This window comes from Cynoglossus semilaevis, chromosome 19 (genome assembly GCF_000523025.1).
Source record: "Cynoglossus semilaevis isolate Cse_v1.0 chromosome 19, Cse_v1.0, whole genome shotgun sequence".
Taxonomy (NCBI): domain Eukaryota; kingdom Metazoa; phylum Chordata; class Actinopteri; order Pleuronectiformes; family Cynoglossidae; genus Cynoglossus; species Cynoglossus semilaevis.
The window spans coordinates 3,305,826-3,332,212 of record NC_024325.1 but is presented as its reverse complement, the minus strand read 5'-3'; the positions used below and the strand labels follow the sequence as shown (position 1 = coordinate 3,332,212).

At 40.1% G+C, this 26,387-nt stretch overlaps 1 protein-coding gene across 1 annotated transcript in view; it reads right to left on the bottom strand.

Moving 5' to 3' along the window:
• jade2 (jade family PHD finger 2) overlaps nucleotides 1–26,387 on the bottom strand; it is a 131,285-nt gene that overhangs the window by 2,365 nt on the left and 102,533 nt on the right. Inside the window, 3 exon segments of the mRNA XM_008332321.3 lie at nucleotides 1–138; nucleotides 6,338–6,469; nucleotides 14,378–14,495. The exon segment at nucleotides 1–138 is cut by the window's left edge and continues 3 nt beyond it. Of these exon segments, the coding sequence (XP_008330543.3) occupies nucleotides 1–138; nucleotides 6,338–6,469; nucleotides 14,378–14,495 (388 nt within the window).

Genomic DNA, 26,387 nt, shown 5'->3' with positions numbered 1-26,387 from the left:
AGAGCAGGCTGCCACTCTTGTCCCCATGTTGTGCACCCAGTGTCCACTGGCTCAGCATGTCGTCGGCCGTGATCTGAACCGACTGGGCCAGCCAGCTGTCGAACAGGGAGCTGTCCAGTGGAAATGACTTTGACAAACCTGAGAAAGGGGGCAAAGGACGGGAGCGAGGTGTCGACGGGAGTGTGGAGAAGCGAAGATTGATGGCAGACATCAGGACAGCAGACGAGCAGAGAGGAGAAACCGGAGGATGTGGGAGAGGAAGTGTAGCGATGAATGGAAGGAGACACGGTTGGGGAGAAGAAGCACAAAGACGAGGAAGTAAGAGAGAGTGGTTGAATGCTCATTAACATTATAATAATAATAAAAACTATCTGCAAAATCTAAACATGGACATAATAAAAACAGAGAGGACTTTTTTTTTTACTTTCATGTTTTATCAAGGATTTTTAACGTCTTCAACTGACGATTTTAAAATGTGATTAAATTAATCATTATACCAGTATTTATACTAATAACAAAAAATATTTAAAAAATGACATCCAGTTTAACAGATAAGTAAAAGTAGGACACAACAGAGAAGAGAATATAAATTTCTATTTACTACATTTCTATGCCTTGACACACATATCTGTGGCTCGTGTATTCAATGTTTATGTGTAAGTTTGTGTGTGTGAGTGTGTTATTAGGAGACTTTTAGCTGTTTCCACTGTACAGTACATCATAGTGGGCTGTGAAAGTGCTGCCCAAGCACTTTGAGTGCATCGGTGACATTTTGTCTTTCTCACTCTGACACAATTGTGCACATGCACACGTGACCACACACGCACGCACACACACACTGCAGGAAAGAGGACAGATGGGGGAGGGAGGGCTGGGAGAAGGGGATCCATCACTTCTTCCCTTCCTTTTCTAGCAGCAGATGTTGGCTACATTTTTTTCTTTTGCTCGTTGCATTTTTTTTCTTTTGACACAGTGAGAAAGAGAAACTGGGGTTAAGGGTGCTTCAAGTTCATCTTTGTTCTATTTCTATTTTCATTTTGGGTTATTACTTTCAGCCTCCTGCACCTTAACACCTTATCTCTCATACTTTAGTTCATTACTAAATAACAGACACATTATTTTACAATATGCTAATATGCATGTTAAAAATGTGACCCGACTGCAATACCCCTCTGAACCCCCTAGGGGTCACAGACCCCAAACTGATAACTTCTAATTCCATCTTTGTATAACAATTTGTATCATTTTGGTTCTTTTAGGCAGAAAGAAAAAAAAATCTCTGCTCAGCCACTTTTAAATATTGCACCGCCTGCACATCTCGTCTAAAATGCATTTTTACCAGCTAAATCAAACTCCATTCAACTTTTAATTGGACGGCTGTCCTTGTCCCAGTTTACAAGTATGGTGGTGGTGGTGGTGGTGGGGGGGGGGTCTGCCTATCGTCTGTGATTTCAGATAACAGAACAGCACATTGGTTTTACACAATGTTGAGAAAAAAAATACATGTCTTGGTTTTCAAAAGATCCTTTGAACATGACATAGTGTCATAGGGTTTGGTCATTTGAGATCCATAGCTCTATACTAGGGGTTTTCAACAAGGGGTCTGCCACCGTGGGGGAAGGACGTCTAAGGAAGTTCATGAAGAGGTCATGTTTTGTTTTTTTAATGGTATGCATTTTTTTAATATTAAAAAAAAAACCCCATGAATCCAACACATTAAAAATTGACATTTTTCCAGTCAGTAAGATCTAAGCCTACACTCATGCCACAGCGCGCCAAAATGTTTGTGTGGCAAAACACTATGGTGCTTCTGACCTCTAGATGGCGGCATCTCGTTAATGGAGAAAAATGTGACATAATCGTTAGCCAGGAACAGCCATTAGCCTCTGCGTTAGCAGTCTGTCATAATTAACTCCTTGCTCCACATGAACATGATCAGTGCAGCCACTAATGTTGACAAACACATTCTATAAAAATATTAATGAGCAGCACTGTCCTCTGTTCTCTTCACTGTGTTTTCAGCCTCCATGTAAATATCCACTGCCTGTAATAATCTGCTGAGCACGACAGCAGGAGGCTGCTGGGGTGGCTTTAACACTCAGCTGTTAACTGCACACACACACACACACACACACAAGGAGAACATTTCCATGACGCAGCATGTCTCTGCAGGATTCAGGAGAACTCAGTGGGAGGGAACAGGTGATGGAGAGGAAAAATAGACCGAGAGGAAGTGTGAAGAAAACAGAAGTGTTGGAGCAGAGAATAAGCAGGGAGTTCAGAGAGGGAAACCTACAACATGTCACTGTGGTTCTTTTTTCCATGTTCAGTTCCGTTCAAATATTACACTCACTTCCTAAAGGTCACAGCACAAGCGAGAGATGAAAACCTTGTTGCTGTGAGGCAACAGCGCTAGTCACTGCGTCACAATGCTAGCATACAAAATATATCTTTTGTTAAAACTCATTTTAGAAAAATACATACAGACTTCATTTCAAACGGTACTGCCCTTCACTTCTCCCCTGTGTTGACATCGGAATATCACTGAAGGTAGTTATGACTGTAGTACGCAAAATAGACTTACGAAATAACATAATTTCTATTTGCTAGCGTATGCTAACACACCAACTATGTTACACAGTAATATTTAACCATGTATGATTGCAGTGGGTTTTTTTTAGTGTGCAAATACCCAACCTAACATCTAGCGCTAGCGTCGCGCTACATGTTGCTTGTCCTAAAGGTGTCGACTGCTTATAGCCAATAGAGAACCACTAGGTGCTCTTAACGTTTCTCCTTATTTATTATTTTGCGCAAACGTACGGAATTACATTTAAACAAAAATTATGATTTACCATACTGTTCTTTGTAAGTACTGAGCACCCCCTACTGGACAGGGACGGGTACCGCACCGGTGTACCTGTGTCCCTTCAAGGTCTAATCTTTAATAGATGGGTTTAAGGTTAAACAATGCATTTGATTCTGTACCTAAAACTACAAAACATCTTAAAAAGGAAGTATTGAATTCCTCTTCTTGCTCCTCACCTCTGCCATATGACTTCCTCTAAGAATAGATATCATAAAGGACAGCGTATGTGAAAAGTACTTCTGGTTCGTGTCTGTGTTTTTAACGCTATCACATTTAAAGAGAGACAGAGCCCTGAGAGACAAACGCAGACCTGACAGAGAACAGATGGTCCGAGAAATTCAAGATGCCGCACACACACACACGACACACACAGGAAGAAACAAAACACTGTACCGAAACATAATAAAGACAACAGATAAACACAAGCAGCGGGTTTATTATGTAAACATCATAAATGTCATTTCTGAAGTATCTACTCCGTATCAAGTTCCACACTCAGAAGATAAACCGAGGGATGGAGACAGTGACGGATGATGAAAGGTGAAAGAATAAACACCAGCAGGGAAAATTGGAACAGAGGCCAAGACAGAGCTTTGAGTGTGACAAACAAAAGAAGGTGGAAAAGGACGGGGAGATAGAAATCATAACAGGAAGAGAGCGAAGCAGACAAGTGCAGGCTCTCTGTCCTCCGTCACTGTCAGTGTTTATCGATCACGCTCACTTCGACAGGAGCTGCAACAATCAGCTGTGGTTGAATGAGGAAATGAGAGAATGTCCGGCGTCGCAGACGATCGCGGCCGATAGAGTGTGTGGTTTGTGTGTTAAGTGAGAGAAAATTCAAGCTGAGGTTGGTTCGGTTTCAGAGCTCAACTAAGGTGCAAAAACAAACACTGGTCAAATCCACCATAGTAACAATAATAAAAATAGATATATTTATAACTACTGTCATTGATTTGTTCATTTTCTACCATGTAATATTTCTTTTGGTGGGAGAGGGCAATCTAAGATGTCATTTGGGAAGATAGGGGGCACTCTGGAGCACTTGTTCTATTAACCTCCTCCTGCGTGGTTTTTGGGCTGTGATGGAAAACCAAAGTTTCCATAGACTATCCAAACTCCACAAAGAAAAGGCAAATCTTCAGTCTCCCTAGAAATCCAAAAGGTGCCGGTTCAAATCCGGGACCAAGCATGTGAGTTGAGCAAGAACCAAAACTTGCAGCAGACACTTTAATATCTAGGTTTTTGGTTTTTCTCCAAGGTTATAAATTAAATCACGGTACCTCGTTGTACAATTTCCGAATTTCTTGGCATATTTTTTTTTATACTTTTTTCAATTATTTGAAGCAAATGAGCAGACGCAGGAGCTCGTTCTAAACAATAAATAGCTAAAGGTAGGTGGACAACCTGCAATTAAATCACACACTGGCTGGGAAACAACAACAAAAGCCGATGTGAGAAAGTGACACAGACTGACGATAAAAACAAGTGTATGTTTGACAAGGGTCAAACATACAGCCTGTGGACCAGAGCTAGCCCACTGGGGGGGTCAATCTGGCCCGTTGATGAATTTTGAAAAGGACACTTTATATTCGTGATGTTTATGCAAAAAAACCTCAAAAAAACAAAGAAGGAAAACATGTATTTTTTGTTATTTATAGGTAATTATGTTATGACTGTACTGGACTAGCCCACATGACATCTAATCATGCTGTATGTGGCCCCTGAACCAAAATTAGTTTGACACCCTTCTCCTAATAATCCAGGTGATAAACAAGATCAGATAGACTTAATTTTTAATGGCTTTCTCTGGTTAACTCTGTTTAATTATTTCATTTTGATTGTCCGACTCCTACCAGGGAGCTGACTTTTCCTGCAGAAATCAAACCTCTGCGACACAAACACTATTGTTTGAAGCATTTTCTGGGCTCAAAATGCTGGAGCGGCGGAAAACAAACAATAAGTCTGACACACTTCAGACGCGGACAGGTCTTTTTGACTTTTAAAAGGACGTCTGTGCAATTCAATGCAAATTTGCGCTTCAATCCAAATGGCAAGCGACACGTCTCGGGTTGACAATTTAAAAAAGCTACACATTTAATCATTCCAGGCGTGGAGTCTGTCCATCAACAGGGAGAGACCGTGCCTCGTGCATTGTCATCGTCCTTCCAGTTTAAGTGACAGCTGTAATTTTCTGTGTTGTTAGGCACTAAATGTTACGCCGCCCCATCTGTCGCAGCATCGACAAACCATACTGTTCCTTTCATTTCAGCCACGGGCCACACTTCACTCCGTGACCCTAACTTCTGCTGTATCGTCAGGAGGCTGCGTGACGCTTCCAACACCTCTAAAACCTGGTGATTTATTTAGAACAGGAAAGCTGAGCAGACGCCTGCATGATTTACAGGGACGACATTTTTATAATATCCACTATTGCCGGATTTTCTCTCCCTCTCTTTAAAATCCTCTGTGTCCATCCCCGTGTCATGGTGCAATGCCAGCTCACTGATGGATCACATCAGACACTGCTGTGCTGAGCTGCAGGCAGCTCCTAAATACAGCCCTCGCTATGACACATAGGTTTTTAACTGGAGATTAAATAAAACGACTGCACAACAGGAAATGCACTTTTTACTGGTGGTTCTCTCTAACCCGGAGAGAAATTCATATTTTTTATATTTCTGCCTTTTTGGGTTATATATTAGGTGATATCTAACCCAGGGATGTTGAACTCATTTTGGTTATATCAAATATAAATAACATAGTCTATGTTTGTTATGTTCCCCTTTTTTCATGCAAAAAAATAAATTTAATATTTATTGTTATTTACTCATATTTGATAAAATATAAATTTACAAAAAATATTCTGAAATTTATCAAGTGGGTCTGATTGAATAACCAAGTGAGCCGGTTTTGGCCCCCGGGTCGGATGTTGGGCACCCCGATTTAGACTATATTATATACAGACTAAATTTTAACTATTTTTTATTTAATTTTTACTTTTTTGTACTGTCATTCCATATAATTATAATTCAATATTTTGCTAAATTTATTGTTTGATTAAACGTCTTTCAGCTAAGCTTAAGCTATTTTCTTTGCTAAAATAATGATAATCCTTTGCTAACTTTAATAACCTTAAGATAATAAGCTAATTCAAAAACTTTTTTTCCTTCTTTCTTTTTACATTTTTTTTACGTAAATGTGTAGGACTTGGAATCTTTACAACATTAACTTCTTATTATCGCATTTACTTGTAGCATGTGAAGCACTTCCTGTCCAAACACTGCCTGGAGGAAATGATAATACGTCACGGCTGTGACTGTGCTGACCTGTTGTCAACATCTGCTCTCACATAAACACACACACAGGCAGATTTTCAGCTAATGAAGCACACTTTGATCAGTTTGGAAACTGCAAATGCTTCACCCGCAGACACACACACACACACACACACACTCTCACAAAGTGTACCTAGCTCTTTAAGCAGGGAGCCATTCTCTGACTTCCATTTCTCCTTTTTCGTCTCAGGACTACTCTTCCTTCTCTCCTTTCCTTTCTCCTTCACTCCATTCTGCTTCCTCTTTTTTCCCTGCTGGGTTTTCTCTGCAGGGAGACACAGAACACGGGCTCAGGTTAAGGACGTGGATCTACCGGACTTGGACAAAATTTGAATAAGATCAGAAATTGGAGAAAGCTGGGCTAATAACATATTTTTGTCCTCTCACATAGAAGCTGCTCAGGAAGGTAAAATATGAGGAAAGCGTAGAAGCATTAGATAGAATGAATGCTTTTTAATGCAAGTTTTTATTTGTTAGAGAGTTTTAGTAGTAGTAGTAGTAGTAGTAGTAGTAGTAGTAGTAGTAGTAGTAGTACCAGCAGAATAAATGTCACAAACTGCTATGTGGTAACAGGACCGAATGAAAAATCTGGTGAATTCTATTAAATGAACTGAAACCAGCCCCACTGCAAATTGAATTAACCGAGACTAAGGACGTTTACACTGTCTCCTGATGTTTTATGTGAAAAACGTTGTACAATAAAAGTGGGATTAAAGAAGCTGGACTCACTTTTGGGTGAGTGCGGCGTTTACCAAGAATGACAAAGCCCGAAATTCCTGTTTAAATACTAGACTGTTGAAGAACGTGTACTCGTAAATACTCTCTTTCAGTTTTGCGTTCATACCGCCAGAAATTATATTCAGCTTGGATGTCATGGCTGTAAGACATGTGACTAAAGACGACGTCTATGTGTTGACAACATTCAGATGTGATGTGTTCCATGTTCCAGTATCTTCCTGTATCTCTGTGACAGTGTCACGGACTGACTCAAAGGAAACAGACCTCACAAACAAACCCAGAGAGTTGGGTGTCAGTCTTCATACTTGTAAGGGCCGCTACACACACACACACACACCCAGCCCTGTCGATGACATGTAACATGTAACTCAGGAGTCTTGCGGAGCGTTTCCTGCTGCGAGTTTCCTCTCACTGCGGGAGCACCGACTCACCGACTCCAGCTGAGAGGATGGCAGGTAACACAGCAGACAATGATGTGTGCACATGATGAAATAGGGAACAACATCTGACAGCGGAAGTCAGTCTGCTACAGCGGTCTGACACTGACACGTACTCACACTGTAGTATATACTTTAACCACTCGCAAAACTCCTCAAGAATTTGCTGATAATACTTTCAATGATTTCATATTTAATGGAGTCAGAAACCTACTGTTTTGCAACTATATTTATGGAGAACTTGTTACTGTTTATCTATATTGGTTCCTTACATTCGATTATAATATTAATCATAAAAGACATAACCATTATGTTCTAGTTAGGGTAGCTAATTATTGTTGTATTATGTTTATGCTAATCATTAGCTATTTCAGCTAGACTGAAGTTGTTTGAGCTGACATCTAACATCTAAACATTTAATTACATTTCAGCTCATTTTCAGGTCTAAATCTATCCTTGTCTAGAAATCTGAGTACTAGACAAGTTTCTAGTGAATTGGCTCACAACAAATCAAGGACTTACTTCACCTCGGAATTTCACATGAACCTTTGAATGAAGCCATTTTGTTGAACTTTTCATTCAACAGAACCAAACATGCAAATCTTAACTTATCTGCATGCAATCAGGCGTCAAGAAATATCTGCAAAAATGCACCGTCTCAGTGCCGCACGTATAAAACTCACTGATGAGCCCATTCTGTGTCGCACATCCGGTGAAGCTCTCAATGCCGGGACGTCTTGCTGTAACAGCCTCCTGCTGTTTGCATAAACATAGAGTTCTGCCTGCCTGCCTAACTCACTCTCCCGCTGCTGTGAACCATATTCATGGATGTGTGCATCTCTGTTACAAGCTTGGGTGTACACGTATTTGTACAGCAGGCGGGCACCTGCAGGTTAACAGCAGCGTCACAGGGGTTTTTGATCAAATGGGCACCTTGCAATATTAATATTATGGTTCAATAATCAATATTATGGTTATTCAAAGAAGGTCGGGTCAGGCAATCACGAAAAAATAGTCAACGTTAAGGTCGGGTCAGGCAATCACGAAAAAATGGTCAGCGTTAACACAGAACAACAAAAAAAAAAAAAAATTATCCAGTTTCAAACTGTAGCCACTGAGCTATCTCATCAAGTTAAAGCTCTCAGCTAATATCACACAAATAAACAAAACTAGAATCTTCTGCAGGATTTAATACGCACAAAAACCTTCATAATTATTCCAACTGGTAATGGCTGATAGCTATCAGCCACTGCATGTGGCTAATACACCTACTGTAGCAGCTTCCTGCAAGCCACGCTAGGGGTTAGCAATTAACTAATGCTAGCTGTTATTAGCATTACACACCTTTGGGTCTAATTACTAGGTCACTCTATGATTAGCAATGTTACCAGTCATGGTTTCTAATTGGGGTCTGAAAGATAACTGCAGTTAGCCACTAGCTGCTAGCTCGAGTTTGTAGTTTGGAAATGTGAAAAGCAAATATAGGACATTATAGGTTACAGTAAGAGGTATGGTGAAGAATTCAGCTCAGGTGTTGTGAGAAACTTGGTGCTGTCTAGAAACATTGCAACATAAAAAGAGAGAGAGTGGGAGAGAGAGAGGTGTGTGCTATGCTAACAATGTGTATTATGTGTTTGGGTGTGTTCTGTGTGTGCCCTTGTGGATGTGTTTGACTGTCACAGCCAGCAGTAGGCTGTTCTAACCTTCACTCTAGCATGGACGAGCAGCACAGTGCATAAACTGAGAGAGATCAGAGATTTCACACTAATAAGTGTGTGTGTGCTTGAGAGTGAGTGTGAAAAAAAAAAAAAAAGCCTGAGAGTTGTCGATTGTCACCGAGAACTCTCACTCTCTTTTCTAAAAGAAAACAACAGAAAGTAGTAGGACATTTAATGAGATTTGTAAATTCTACTTCTAGAATGATCAAATTTAATAATAGGAGCGAGGGAAATAGAACTTGAAGCACTTCTAACCTAAGGTTTTTAAGATCGATTTCATTGGATTACAGTGCATAATATATTGAATTATTATTTATTATTGGAAGTAATGAGCGTTTATGAAAACACCTTGGATTTAAATTGAGAAGAAATACCAAAAAAATGCAGTAGGAACTTCTTGACAGAGAACATTTTCCAAAGTTTCTGATCCGGAGGAATTTTATTTTCTGGCTCTGTTTCCTGGAGTGTTGGAATTTAATTTCGCTGCCTGAACATTTATTAAAATGACACAACTGTGCAGCAAAGGGCTACAAAATAAAGTCACTAAATTGAATGTGTGTGGAACAAACGACTTATTGCTGCTTGTTTTACATTGATCCAGAACATCTATGTATATCGCATGTGTGAAACTCAAGGCCCGCCAAGTCGTTTTGTATAGCCTGAATGACATATTTTAAAACATTGCCAGATTATATTTAAATAAAGTAAATGGATATGACTGGACTTTCTTTGCATGAAGTAAAATAGTAAATAATGAAGTACATTTCTTTACTGTGTCCCAATACCAAATGACCTATGGACTGGTACTAGTACGCGAACCAGGGGTTGGGCACCCTTGATCTATACAGTCTTCCATTTACAACCGGACCTTCAAAGGGAACTGTATGGTTGATGTGGCGCCCGGCGAACATGAGTTTGACACCCCTAGTCTATGTCTTAAAATAGTGGTTCCCAAAGTGGGGGCAAGGGGCAAAAAACAAGACACAACACAGGTCAAAGCTGGCCATTGAAAATAACGTGGGGAATGTTGCACTGATTGATCATTTTATTGTGGATGTGTCACAGTGGGGTCCTGACATACTGTAGGTTAGGGAGCCTGAGGCTCAAACTAAGGGTCCTGAATTAAAATGAACTTGTGTCTAGTCTGGGTCGTAGATGAAGTGGTAGAAAAAGCTCTGCATAAGTGAAGCCAAGGGCGAATTCCAACTTTTGAAATTGAACTAAAATCTGTGATCTGTCATCAGCATAGCGTTAGCGCAGCAACTGCACCGCCGTATTCAGCTGTTGCAACTAAATAGGATTTTTAGGAGTTTATCTTCCAGACACTTCAACCCAGTTTTCTAATTTCTTTTAGTGCTTTTGCTGAAATTGCAAAGACCATTATTGCTGGGGGGGGGTCTGTTAGGGAAATCCCACAGGGACAGTTTCCTCGCACGGCTCCTACAGTGTGCCTTTCTTCTTTCTTTAATTTAATGGGATATAAATCTCATTTTCTAATCTGCCAGGACAGAGGGTTTCATCTTTTAATATTTCTACGTCCTAATCTGATCCATTTGTTTTAACAGATATTACATTTTTGGGTACCATTATAACACAGTGTTATTCAAAATGAAACACTTGTCTCATACATACAGTGTAATCACATCTGGTTTGTTCCATCAAACAGGGGTTGTCACAGTCAGTACAGAGAAGTGACACATTTTTTATATTCAACATTTTAATGCAGTCCGCAAGCCTCAAGTTTGACACTTTCTTTTACACACATTGAGGATTTTTTTTCTTTTAATAAAACACTAAATGTGTCTGTATCTATTACTTCTTCAGCTTAAGAAGAAGAGATAAAGATAAAAAGGTCCAGTGGTTTTTAGAAAAAGGCTGCAGGCTCTGATTGAATATGTGGAATTTTTGGCTCTGCAGGTTGAAATCTCAGCACAATTTTAACATTCCAGCTGTGGAAACCTTTTCACACAATTTTTCTGGTCAGATTCTTGCCTTCCTGCCTTTTCTCTCCATCCCTGCACTATAATCCGTCCCTCCCACCCTTCCTCCCCAAACTACCTTCCCCCCTCTAGTTTAGAACTTGCAACAGCACCGGGGGATTCATCTTTTTGAAGTGTGTGATTAATTTTCCTTCTTTCCAGCTAAGCTAAAACAGCAGCGCGAGTCTCCGAGTGTAGACACTGTGTCCCATTTCTTACCTCCACTCATTAAAACTACGTGAGATTTTTGTCTTTTTTTTTCTTTTATTCTCCATCCTTCCTCTGCCTTTAATTCTCAGCAGAACTATTTATTTTCCCTCTCTGTTTCTGACAGCCTTTGTGATCTTCTTTAACCTCCCAAATCTATTCGGCAATTTCTGGATAATAATGTCACTATTTGTGTATGTGTGCGTGCAAGTTATTACATCATACAAGTTAAAAGATTTTTAATAACAGTCATTTGGATTCATTTTCCAGTGCTAAATATATCCCTGCTTGAAATCTCCTCATCACAAGAAATAAAGAGAAAATACTGACAGAGGGCAGTGTTGCTACAATTGAAAACAGTCAGTTTCATATCAATAATTAAAGCAGTTCTCATTTTACTGTCGTTCATAAAGAAGCAGAGTGTAGTGTTAGTCATCACTCTCGTGGGAAACTCACTCTTTACACGTAATTCTAATTCACTTCCTTCTCGCGTTTCTATCCATTTATTATCATGCTACTCCACGAGCTCCCGTGAGAAGCCGGGGAGAAGGTGGACAGGCTTGTGACAGAAGTAACATAACGAGATCAACGAGCACTTACGCTTACATTCACACCTCCAGGCAATTTATAGCTTCTAATTAACTGAACCGAAGCCCGCATGTCTCTGGACTGTGGCAGGAAGCCGCTGGAGCTGGACGATATGACACAATCTCAGGGACAAGAGAACCAATTAGTTTTATATCCACGTTAACATGTGAAAGCTGGTGTCGCTGTTGAATAAAACTTGTTTTGTTGTTTGCTGTTGGATGTTATGAAGCTTCCCTCTGAATCTAAGACTACAGGGAATTCACCTGTCCTGTCAGTCTGTACTAAGGGACGAGCATTTACCAAAAACATGACGGGGGCAGTCCCTGACACGGGAGACAGACGGGCAGATAATCCCTCAGGACAGCTGATGAACTGACAGACAGACTGTGAAACATGACAGAAAAGCTACGGTGAAACAGAGAGGCAGTCGGAAGTTAGTGGTGTTGTTTTGTGTTTCCACATGGAGAAAGGCACAAAGGGAAACCTCGTGTACTGCGTTTGCTCATTGCAGACACTTTGTTCGGTCTGTCAGTTTGTAAAATATGACTACATTTATTTCTGATATAGATATACAGTAGGTGCACCACGGCTGAAGTAGAATAAATACAAAATTAGCCTGACATGCTAATGTCCATATCCAATTTGGATACTAAAAAGAAACGAAAAAAACCCAACCCAAGAAAAACAGGAAATGACCAAAAATGTGATGGATTTCATTTTTTTTGACGATGATGGAAGAAGGTAATAAATCTCTGAAACTGGAGTGTTCTGTCCAATTAGAATCCAATGATGTTGAATGGCTTTTTGAAGCAACAACATCGAGTTGGATTTCTTGCTTTTTCTTTTAACGTTGTGTGTATAAATGACATCACATTGACCTGAGACACTGTCTTTACTTACTCCTGTTATTACAGGGGGATTTTGCTGACCTAGAAATGGCAGTTTGCACGAAACTATGACATAATTCAGGGGATTCTTTTAAACCACCGTTCCAACCCTAATTAGAAGTGAGTGAAACAATGACACACACAGATACAGATAGAGGAGAGAGTGGGTATGTTGGAAAAAAAAAAAAAGAATTAGCAAGAAAACAGAAAGATGAGAGGTAAATACACAGAGACGCTCTCTGACTCTCTGACACTCTCTCTATTATAGTGGCAGTGTGACTAGTGGTGACAGTTCAGTGCCAGCAGCCTGACTGTCATGATGGCTGCAGTCTGCTGAGTCAGGAACTCTTGCACTTTGAAATACACCAAGACTTAGTGGAGTGCATTTACTCACGAGCAGATTTTGTCTGCAAATATTTTGAGTTACGTCGTGAAGTAATAACACAATAAGTGTGTTATTACTTTTTGTTACAATCCAGGTTGACTGATCTGAATTGGTCTCAGAACTTTGACTTTCACACACACGCACATTCCTCTTGCACAAGCACAGGCCAGGATGACGAGGTTCCCCCATCATTACCATGCCAACTAAAAATCACTGTTATTACGGAGCTGCAGACTATCATTGTCAGCACAGCTGCGGGTCACGACCCCAGGAGCGAACATGGATTTTTTATCTTCAATTTTAATTAACTTCACTTTAAGATCATTCATATCGCAAACATGTTGAGACCGACTCGCTGCTCTGTACAGTATATATCTGAACAGGTGCTAGCGTTCTTTGACCCACATATAAAGGTATATTGTGACCGTCTGTTAAATCAGGGGTCCCGAATCCCAGGTCCGCGGACCCGTACTGGTCCGCAGGTCATTTGTTATCAGGCTGCAATGGGACACAATGAAAAATATACTTCATTTTGACTAATTTACTTCATTCAAAGAGAATCCTGTCATATCTATTTACTTTCCTCGTTCAAAGATAATCTGTCAATGTTTCAAAATAAAACGTCATCCAGAATCCGACACTAGAAAGTCTAAAAGACGTTTTATTTTGAAAAGTTTGTTGGGTGCCAGTGGTCCGTAGTAACGGTCCATAACGGACGACTGGTCCTTGGTACAAAAAAGGTTGGGCAGCGCTGTGTTAAATGACCAAGAAAGGTATTAATTTCTTTAAAATTTCTTATCTGCATTCCTGGGTTTTCGCGGGTTTTTCAAAAGAAAAAAAAATTACAAAAAAAAAACATTACTAGAGTGACAAGACAGGTAGCGGAACACGGCAAAATACTTCATATTCTAGTTCACAATATACCTATTTACTGCACAAAAGTCAGACTTAGTGGACTAGATATTGAGGTTGAGTATTTAGTAAGAAGTGACATTTATAAATAAAATAAAATAAATAAAAAGAATTATGTTTGAGCCTTTGTAAAACTGTCCTTTGACTGCACTCAGCCAACAGGTGTCTGATGATACTGGTATTATCATAACCTACTAATTTGGGAATTTCAGAGTACAGGTATGTACCAGTACGTGTGTAACAGACACAAACAGAAGTGTGTATGTGTGTCCGTGTCGTCAACAAATAACCACAATCACAATCACACGCATTCCATTCTTACCTCCAGACATGTCCTCCTCCAGCAGCTGTATCTGCAGGTGGAAGATCTTCTCCTGGAGGTCACACAGAGTGTGTTTCATTTTCTCCCTCCGTGTCACCATGTAACACAGGTTACGCACCTGGAACACAGAGAATGGACTTTTGTCAACAACAGGCTTCACCCTGACATTTTCGTCACAGCAGACAAGTCGACATGTGATGGCGCCCTCTGTGGTGTGGGTGATGATGAAAAGTCTCTGATAATTAGAGCAAAAACAGCTAATGTCAGAGGTGTGTGCTTCAAAAAAAAAAAGAAAAAACTTTGGTTGAAAGAGTTAGCACAGCAATCTGATGTTTATGTTAAATTCTAATATATATTATATTTAATAATATATATTATGATAATAATAATAATGACAAAAAATTATAAAAATATTTAATTTAATTTTTAATTTTTACTTTTACAGCACTCCAGCTCTGCCCTGCTGCCTCTACATACCCAAGTACTGGAAATAAACCATATGGAACCATAAGTAAAAAAAAACAGGCCATAATGATGAACACTTAAGAACATGTTGAACACATATGGAACGACTACTACAAGCTGTGGCCATGGATGTGCTGGGGTTATGCTATCATCCAGTAGTGCCTCTCTGAATACTTCAAACTTGAAGTTTGTACTCGTTATCTACTTGTGGTCAATGCGAGAGTTGCAACATATGGTATTCACTTAAACCTCGCAGCTCCGAACACTATTCACTGATCAACAGCCAACAAAAACTGAATGTGATGTCTTGAGTAAAGCAGTAAATTTGTTGCTTTTCCTGGGAAAAAAAAATCCATTAAAAATCACTTTAAAAAGCCAGTGCCCCACTGACCCATAGTGGTCACTGCTGCATATTTATGACACACTGTCCTTGTCATTGTCACTAGGAGTCTGAAAGTTGAATGATCTGATCTGCAACATATATATTTAGCCGCGCGCAGATAATGTGTGATACAGATGTGCTACAGGACGAGCAGGTCGTCCTCCGACCAGAAGGTTGACGGTTTTATCACCATCTGCGTGTCCTTGGGAAAGACGTTGAACCTCAAATTGCTTTTGACAGCTGCGCTGGCTGTGTGGATGGGAAGATGAGAAAATTGTGTGACAAAAAAAAATAAAGGCGTCCTAATATGAGCTTTAATTAATACACTATTACCTTGTGACCCAAAGACCGAGACCACAAACAGCCCTGGCTGTACAACACGTCACATGTGCTCCTCAATAAAACTGTTTACAACTGTGTGTTGGTTTGGAAGAGCGAGCACTTGGAGCTGTTGCAGACAACATTATTAGTGTTGGCCACAAATAATGTACAATATCCTCTTACTTTCTGTTTTCAAAGAGCAGCACTGACAGCAGATGTGGGGACTGTGGAGATTTCCAGTGTGTGGAATCACATCACATTCAGCACAGTCGTGACAGCAGAGTATAGGAGGAAGGGAGAGAGAAAGAGAGAGAGAGAGAGACAGGTAGAAAAAGAGTGAGAGAATCTAATTGGGTCCAAGCCAGAGCCTTTAAATTCCTAACTAACAAGCCAGGAACTGGATCGTTGCCAACCGCAGCTCTCCCATCATGGTGAATCAGTAATCAGGCTTCTCTAACGACGCCCAGCGTGTACGTACATAACAGCGCTTCGGCGTACGTGAGCTATAGTGCTGTTATGAAAGAGGACACTGTTACTGTTACTGTTCAGATGCGTCCTTTTTATAGGACACTCACTGACAGTATGTGTTTCCCATGACCTCACCATGACTACTGTAGACGCCTGAAAATAACTCTGTGGTGCAGCCAAATGTCCTGTACGCGTACAAGCGTGCATATTAGCAAACGTACATGTGTATGTACTGTACAGTACGTGAGTGTGTGTGTGTGTGAATTTGTCAGCCCGGCCTATCTGACCCATTCCATCCCTGTTAGAGGACTGCTGATAAAAATAGCTACTCAACTGGGACACAATGTGCAGAGGCTGCCTTTGATTAGGACACAATGTGGTTTGTGAGTGTGTGTGAGAAAACGTGTTTACACAAAACTACCTCTGCCTGGACATATGACAGAGGAGCAGAGAGCAGGATGGGAGGAGGAGAAGAAGAGGAAGGAGAGCAAAAAAAAAGAGGGGAATATGGCTAACAGCTATTTTAAATGTAACACCTCTCACATACACAAACAACAGACAGACCGTTTCACTGTAACTGGTACAAACCCTTGATGGTTCTCAATTACACATGACAGTTAGAATAGAAGAGAGATACACATAGATTTCATAATTTATAATAATAATATGTTCTACATTGAAAAGACATCCGAGAGCACGTGTCAAACTCAATGCGGCCTGACAAGTTACTTTGTGTGGCCCGCAGTAACTTAACTAGCATTTCATTGCACAGAGCAATGTACAATATTTGTCAGTTGAATAAGTAATACTTGGTTATTAATATATTATGAAGTAGTATGAAGTAGTTGCATCTATATAGGTTTCCATTTACAAGCCGCCTTTCAAGGGGGAACTGTATTAGGACGAGGCAGAGAAGTATGTGAGCGTGGGTCGTGATCAATCACTATGGGGGCTGTGAACACAGGAGAGGTGTGCGGCCAGAGGGACTGATGGGTTCTGGGTTTGCTCACATGCTGTTTTAGTTCGGCAGCCATTTGTGTTCGCAAACCATTATGGACGGGTTGAAAGTTGAGGTTGGACAGGTGTCCGGTGAAACAAAAAATTTGCATTGAGGCCTAGTTAGAGACAGGGAGGAGCGTTGAAGGAATGCAGAGAGAATCACAGATGGAGAGAAAGAGCTCATAACCACTGCTGATGTAACAACAGAAGAGCCAAGTAAATAGGTGAAATACAGACAGATGAGGAACTGCAGTACAGCAGTAGTACCAAGAGTTTTTTTTGCACCATGAGTAGTTTTATTCTATGCTGGCCCATGAGGGCTTTATCCATCATACAAATTAAATAGAACAACTCACACGTCAAAGCACAATAGTTACAGAAGTTGCTGATGCAGCTGCAATATTTGTCAGGATACTTAGAAAAAATACAAGAAAACTCTTAGATATAAACATTTCAGTGTACTGTTACTTTTAACGTGCAGTTGTGTTGTAGAGACGTTATAATAAAATTCAAGGTGTGCAAATAAAAGTTTTACACACGTATGACACAACTCAGTTTAATTAACTTCAATTTTGGCGCCAACCTCTAATCACATTAACAGCGCTACGTTTTTTCCTCTTTCTTCTGTCATTGTTTCCTTCATAATTCCAAACCCCCAATCCGTCTGTGATCTAATCTCACCCACATCTCACTCCAGCGCCGCACATCCATCCGTCATTTCCTTAATCTACGTCTGAGTCTATTTATTTTCCCGAGCGCTCACCAATCCGAAAAATCAGCAAACACGGCGCTGCTCCATTTGTTATCCATCCATCGCAACGCGTTAACCCACAGACACAAATGTGCTACATTCTCCCAGGGATAGAAAAAAATGATGATTCACTGCCTTAAAAGGTGGTGAAGGGAAGGAACACACAGGTTGTCAATGGAAAATAAAATATTGACTGATATTGGCTTGGATGAAACTTGCTGAATAGACGTCTAAAAAGCCAGGTTTCAACTGTGCGACAAATGATATGATCTCCCAAAGAAAGAAAGGAAATAGTGATTTACGTTGTGCGATTCTATCACTACCACTATTAACACAGTGGCAGCTTTTACTTTTTTATTTTGATTTATTTTGATTTATTTTGATGGGTCAGACAGTCTCAGCAAAACCGCTAAACATTCAAAATGCTATTTAATGTGCAGATTTAGACGTTTGTAAAAAAAGTTTGAGTCAGAGCATTGTGACACATAAAAAGGAATTATAAGTCCTGGAAACCAAAATAATAATTCCCTCTTTCTGATCTGAAATCTCGCCCAATATCTGTCCGATATCAATCCAGAGGATTAGATTAAATCATCCCTGTTCACTGCTATCATCATCAGCAGGATTAATAGCAACCAATTTGAACCGCTTCTACATCATGAGTATCCTAACAACGGTCCAAACAGCAGACGAGATGTAACAGCCGAGCAGATGTCAAATGATGAATGCCTTTTGTCAGCTTTATTCAAAACAAAGAGATTTTCTTAATGAATTCAGGGCTTTTCTAAGTGAAGTCATATACCATGTAGGGCTGATATGTCCCCGTGTAAACATCCTGGCTGCTTCTATTAATCCAACATCTTGTGCTCCTCATGGATCCATATGCAGCCACATATTTTTACATATTTCCCAACGTGGAACAGACTGTACATTTGAAACCATTTAGATAAAGCATCTCTCTGACAGAGGCAGAGCGAAACCAAAGCGGAACAACAGCTTTGCATTAGGATGAAAGACACACGCTTTTATTGTTTACCCCCTCCCCCGATAAAGAGACTCATTGTGATTACAGTTTGTGAAAGTGCCAGTGTTTAAATGACTGTTATTCTTTTTTTTCCCAGCCTGTGGTGAAAAACAAAAGAGGGTTTAAAGCTGATAATGGTGGCGTTTATCCACCGATGCGATAGTAGAGGGAAAAAATGACGGAGACGCAGACAATTGTTTCAAAGGTATCAGAAAAAAAACGGGGCCTTTGTTGTGAGGTGAATTCGTCAGGGAGGTGATTTCCCTGCACAGCAGACGGGTAAGAGGCTAAGTCAAAAGTATTAGCGCCAAGTAAGACATACCTTGAAGATAAAGCAGGCTAAATATTCCCTTCTCTTTATAAACCAGTCACCATAGTTAAAAACATAGGGAAGGATTACATTTGTACTTGGTTTGTTTAAAGTTTTTAAATGTTGTATATTAAAGCTGGTAAATGTTTATTATGTCTCTATGGAACGACAGCAACTCCAGTACAGTGGGTCCTCGGTCCTCTATCTACAGTGTTTCATGGTTACGGCACCATTTCCCATAACATTTATTAAGAAAGTCTTGTTCCATAATACCAACGTATAGTGTTAAAACTAGCTAACACTGGAAGGAGTTGGCGAGCTGAATCAATGCTGGATATGACACACAACAAAGGACAAAATGTCTCCAAAAAAAACACAAAAAAAACAAAGGAAATTTAATGTAGCCCAATCCAATGTATGCCGTACAACCGCAAATGTAAACAAAGCCGTCTTCCATGTATAGCGCACGTGAGGACGCATTTTGTCCTTTGTTGTGTGTCATATCAGTGTTCCCAAACTTTTTTTCTGGGAACCCATATTTTAAAAGTAACAAACATTCGCGACCCAAGTCAATAGACATTATTCGTAAACTCCTGGTACACATGAAACAAGACGACCCAAAAAACAATCTCTTGCGACCCCCTGTCTTTGGGAAGCAATGTCCTAGATTATCATGTTAGCATTGTGTTAGCATAGGTGAGTGACACAGGTGTTTATGTACAGTATGCGAGTTCCGACTTACGGTGAAACTCGAGTTATGTCGCAACATACAAACCGAACTGAGCCTTAAGTCGAGGACCCCCTGTAAAGTGCAGGCCACGCAGTCTTTAAGAATTTATTTTTAATTTTAAGTTCTATAAAAAAAGAAAAAATCTACAGTAACCTATAGGTTTATTACTTTTTTTCTCACTGGGCTTTTGAGAGCATCACTTGCATGATTGCGAGAGCGTGATGCAATTTCTGCGGCCATCCCTGTGGTGCCGTTTCTGATGTGAGAGTGAGGAGAGACAAAAAGGTGAAGCACATTCCCTCACTTTAAGGAAATGTCATTCAGATATGTTTATCAGGAAAACTTTTTATTCCACATGGAACTTGGTGTCAAAGCCCGGTGCTTGTTAAAAACTCACAGAAAAACCTGTGACTAATATTACTCATACAGTACAGTGAATGGGCCGCCTCATTCAATTTTAATGTAACGTGCCAAAAGGTGCTGTTGTGCAAACGTTAGCTCTTTAGATATTCCCAGAATGAATGAATAATATATAGTCTGGCCCTCCTGGACCTCCGGAATGACAAGGAGAAATTTGACTGTTTTATACAGATACTCTATGCTGGCTAAGATTAAGTTTCATGGACTTACATTTGTAACATTAGGATAAAACATGCAATTTCTTCAGGATACCCAGGGAAAACTGCATCACAGATTTCTGGAATTTCATAATTTGGTCCATGCCAAAGTAAATCACATAGATTCAGAGTGCAAGATAAATATCACAGTTCACACGTAGAATTGTGAAACTATATAGTATTTCAAGCGTTGTGCGTAGAAATGTGAACTACTGAGTGTTTTTGGTGATGAGTAAAATAAGAATTATGACTAAAACGTTCAACCTTGGACTATTTGGGAAAATAAATCAAAGATTTTGCAACCGTTAGCCAATCTTCAAAGTTTATGACGATGAGAAAAGGATTCTGTCGTTTCAACCAAATTAACATTTTGTTACCAAGTGCCAAGAGAGAGAGAGAGCGAGTGATAAAGATGTGTGTGCATGTGATGAGCCATAGTGTGTGAACATGTGAGTGGGAAAGCCGACACTTGTTTACACACACATTTCTCAGAATTAGAGATGAGTTTAAAAAAGCACATGTTTTTCACCAGATTTTATTGTACCGACTGCACTTGTATAGCCTGTGGTAACCTAATATTGAAGTACCTTAGTAAAACAGAAACTATGGCACAATCATGACCACACAGCTGGTTTATTACACCCCTGAATCACTGTGCGGAGTTCGATGGTGATTACAGCTTCTTTCTCTCTTTATCTTCCAGAGCGACTTCCCTCTAAGACCAGTATTGACCTGAACCTCACAGCTCCCACTTTATTGGCCGCGAAGCCGAGCTGCTTACTGATGAGCACCATCGACTGTTTATCGGCCACTGTGAGGGGGCGGTGCGCTCCAGATTGAGTTTATTGATCTTTAATTGGCCCAATATCGCCCTCATACCCAGGGGCAGCGGGCCCGGGTTAATAACTAACAAGACAATTCCATGTGGAATTATTAAACTCAAGTGTGGACGTAAATGGCAGACAGCTTGTTAGGGGAAGTCCAGACGTAAAAGCAATTATTCGTCGGAGTGTTTTGTGATTTGTTTCATCTATTAGTTTAAATGCTGAGATAATTCGAGAGCGGAGACACTCAAAGCATCTTCATAATCGAAACTGTATCCAAGCCGGGGTTAAAGAGTAAATACAGGTAAGGTAGAGCGGTGGAATAGCAACAACTACATGTTGAGAAATGTCAACAAGAGGCAACCAGATACATAAATGTCAAAAGGTTAAAGGTTAAAACTGGTCGTGAAAAAAACCTTTCGGCAGAGCAGTCCATTCTGATCGCAGGATGTGGATGTATTAGAGGTGTTAAGTACGTGTAGTCATACTGAACTAATGGACTGGATTGGAATTACAGTAAGTAAACGACCGTTATATTTTCAAGAGTGGAAAAAAACCCTGTGTGTTTAAATCAAGTAAATTCAGTAAAAACAAAAAAATAGGTGAGTATAATATAAGTGAATTAAGGCAGTATTTCCACTGAACCTCTCAGTGAACCACAGCTAACACAGTAGATATAAGGGGATCATAAATTCCTTCCATACTTCTACAGGAACAGGAACACGTCCAACGTCTCGTCTCTCCGCCCGATCTGTCACATGTGACAAATTTATGAGAGAAAATAAATATCTGTCTGTGGGAGATAAATCAGGTGTATACTACTGCTGCACCAAAGCCAAAAGGGCAGTCAAGCTAATAACTGCCAAATATCACAACGATGAAGGATGACAAGAGAATCTAAATAATGACTTTATGGTGGTGGGTGGGCAGTGCAGTCTCCCACTGTTGTCAACAGACGCTTAACTCTAGTCGAGAACCAGCTATTTATGACCAATGATGGGCTTCAGTGGACACAAAGTGAGAAACACTTAGTGACTGTAGTCACCGTAGAAAATGAACCAGAGAAAACATCGCTCTATTAATACTAGGGACATCCGATATTATTGGCTGACCGGTATTATTCACCGTAGAAAATGAACCAGAGAAAACAGAGAAAGCTCTATTAATACTAGGGACGTCCGATATTATTGGCCGACCGGTATTATCGGCCCAATATTCACATAATTATGTCATATCGTGAGAATCTTTGTTGTTTTTTTCCTCCGATAATCAAACCTGATAATGTAATGTCTGGGCTTTACCAAATATGCTGGAATCGCTCGTAGGGTCCTGAGATGGTTACCTCAGTTTCGGGGGCAAACGGCTGCACATAACAGTATCGGTTGATATCGGAATCGGAAATTAAGTGTTTGGCCAATTCAGAGGAACCTCAGTCCCTTTTTGAACAATTCGGTTCACGAACAAAATGTTAAAACCAATGATTGCCCCAGTTGTCGTGCCATAACTCGGTTGCTGAACAAGCCAACAATATCATGCTGGCAGGTTTTGTTTATGAATCTGTACAGAAAATACTGTTGAAAAAGCTTTGAATAAGCAGTCATCCCTGGCCTACAAACGGATTGATTAATTAATTAATTCTACATTGTTTCCTATTGGGAAAATTGTTTCAGTTTTGCAGTTAAACCTTTTCAGTTCAGGAACGTCCTTTAGGAACAAATGAAGTTCGAAACCGAGGTTCCACTGTATTGGCAAAAAGTTAATATCAGATATCCCTAATTAATACCTGTATTAAAGTAACAATTGTGTATAAAAGCTGATGTGTTATTACATCATTTGCATCAATGTCTGTGGGTTTGCAAAGGGGTGTCCAGCCAGAAGTTAATGCTGTTTGGGGGAGGCCTTGGCATGGGAAAGTTTGGGAACCCCTGATCTATGACACAACTATAAGAGCAGAGATTTTCCAAAACTGGTGGTTTATAATTCTTTAAACCAATTGACCAGAGCTCAAGAAATAATATTTTATGGCAGGAGATACAAGGGAGTGTTGGGATTGAGTCAGTGCACAGTCAGAAACATCTGGTTTTCTTCTCTTATAAAAGACAAAGAACGACAAGGGATGACGGCATCAGTCAATCACCGCTCTAACAGAGACAAGTATCAACGCTAACCATTTGAACTGGCCAATGGGCTGACACTGACGTCACTTTGTTTCCAGAGACATTCCTTTCTGAGTCGTTCTGTGTTTGAGCTTTCCTTTTTAGAAGAAGTTGTGTGGCAGCTTACTGTAAAGGTGAAAATACAGCAGAGCCAGTAGGTGGCAGTCATTAAAATCCTTTAATCCTTTAAAAAGTTCAACCGACTCGTGATTATGTTTTATTATTTGAATAAACACGTTTTACATTAAAGTGTACGACTACACAGAGCGATCACAAACGTAGCTCCCTCTGTTCCAATTTCAGTGACCTGATGTCAAGCATGTTTACAATGCTAACAGTTTTCGTACAATTAAATATTTTACAAACATCTCAATATATTATCATGCCTAAAGCATCGCACAATACGTTGTGTCGCTGTGCCTGTATTGTGATACGTATTGTATCGCCAGTTTCTTGCCAAGACACGCCCCCTAGTGTCCAATCATTCTCCACTGTATTTCCCTCTAAATGTGATCATAATTTACCAAAAAGTGTTCACCAAATTACAACCTGACTTTAACTATTTCAATCACAAGCTCATTCTTTAATAAATCTCTAGTCTAATCTTTCTGGGCTTCACTTTTGCCAAATGACAGCTTTGTCCATTTCTTATATAGTTTCTACTGTTGGCATGGATCCATACTTTCTTTTTCTACTTAACTGGTCCACTCATGTGTCAGTAGGACATAAACTGAAATCCACAATATTTAACTGTTTTTAAAGGCAATAGAAGGTCACAGTTTTATGATTTCCTTGGCACCATTCCTAGCAGAGCTAGGTTTTATTAGATATGAAGCTAAAGGTGAAGCCGAGTTTTAAACCCACACAGTTAGAGCCTGCAGCCTAGGAGCCAAGGACAGGAGGAATAAGAAGCAAGAAACTCACAGGACACTTTTGGAATAGACGGAAATAAACCTCCCAAAAATGCTGAGCAGACAGCGAAAATGTAAGACACAGAAAGAAGGATGAGAGAGGAATCAGATAGAGGGCGTTCATGAGGAAAGCGGGGAACAACGGGAAGGGGTTGAAGGATGTTAGGGAGAGGGGAGGGAGAAAGAGGGGACAGGTGGAGTTGGCAAAGCAATGGATGGAAGGAAGGAAGTTAGGAAGGATTAGTGGAGGGGGTAAGAAAAGAAATTGGGTCAGATGCACAGACAGCGGAGGCTGCTGCAGCTGGATTAGGCAGACTGCAGCGTTATTATTAGACCCTCCCAGATGTGCAGCTGCCAGACACAAACACACTCTCACGCAAAGTCAATCACATCCAAAAAGCCTGCGCACACACCACAACATACACAAACTACATGATTTATTAGCCGCCGCTCGTCAGTCTCTCTCTCACGGAGCGGCCACTCCCGCCTGGCATCCATAGCAACATCATTCTCCAATCAGGGCTCAGATGTTCAGCTTTGGGCTGTGTGTTAATAGACTCTCGCTGTGTTCTGAATTTGAATTTGCTTCTTTAAAAATCTTGACTTTTTGATCGTTCATACATGTCTGTACGCAAAGGTTTACATATACCCTACATGTCCAGTAGCACACACACATACACAGATACATCACCACACACACACCCAGCCTTGCTGGAGGAGTCGACTGAGGAAGGTTGGATTTCTGCCAAAGCAATAAACTCTAAATAAACCTTGTGACATTAACACTCAGCCGCTCCTCTCTCCTCTCTCCTCTCATCCTTCCACCATCATGGACACAACTCATTTTTCCCCCATTCCTTTCGTCTCTCTGTGACAGACTTCATCCAATCTTTCAATCTTTCGACACCTATCCTTCGACAAATTCCTTTTTTTGTAGGTAACGAAAAAGATCAATCGGAAAAAGTGTGCAGTAAAAACACACGAACATTTTATTACAATATTTGCACCATGCCATCTGTTGTGGCAGTCCAGAGACCCGTATGACTACGAGGTTGATATGGACAATTGAACCAGTGTCAGCGAACAAAACAGGATTTGTTGAGGGATTTAAAAGTGTCTCCAAAATCTCGCTTGACAATGTATCCCGACATCGTGGATTAGCTCTCTTGTATGTAGCATACAAAATCCCCGACAGGATTAAAGAAGAGACTTTTGAGAATTTCTAATCCTCCATGTCACAGGAATTCTTCGACTAGTGTTAAGCCGCACTTTGGTCACAATCACCATGTGTCATATTACCAAATATTGTTTTTTTTTCTCCCTACATGACATACATGTTTTTTGGATTACTTCTATACTATTACGCTAGTATTTTTTTTAGGTTCTTTGTGGAATTCTATTTCCGATCAAATGTTCTTTCAGATTTGGTAAAAGAAAAAGGAAACAACAAATGAAAATTGTCGCAAAAAAAAGAACAGATTTTACTAGGGTTTCAATCAAGCTTGGTTTGATGTGCGCTTATTTAGAAATTGTTAATTTTTTTAGGGAGAAAAAAACCTAAAACAAAATAAAGATTTAATGATGAAAAAGTTGGAAAGACCTGAGACATAATCAAATCATTTTGGACTAAATTAGAAAAACAGCTAAATATGTTGTAATGTTTGGAGTCTATAATACAATTTCAGAAGTAGTTTAAAATTGTAGTATCAGCAAAAGTAGTAATTCATGTAATAATACCGTAATATTTGTACTCGTTGTTGTCTGTTGACATTAACCGACCTGTTGCGTTTCAGCGGTGCCGCTTCATGCACGAGCAGAATCTAAATCTTACCGTCTTAGCACCAGGCAAAAACAGACTGAAACCACTAATCAACAACACAACAGAGTCGGGGACTGGAAGGCAAACTGGAAACACATGGACGAGAAAAACGAGCAGCAGGAAAACAAAGACAGGAACAAAGTAAGTAACTGCAAAATAAACATGGAATGTGACCTTTCAACAGGATCGAATTCAGGGATTTGAAAAATGTGCATCTTTTCTTTCCTGCAAGA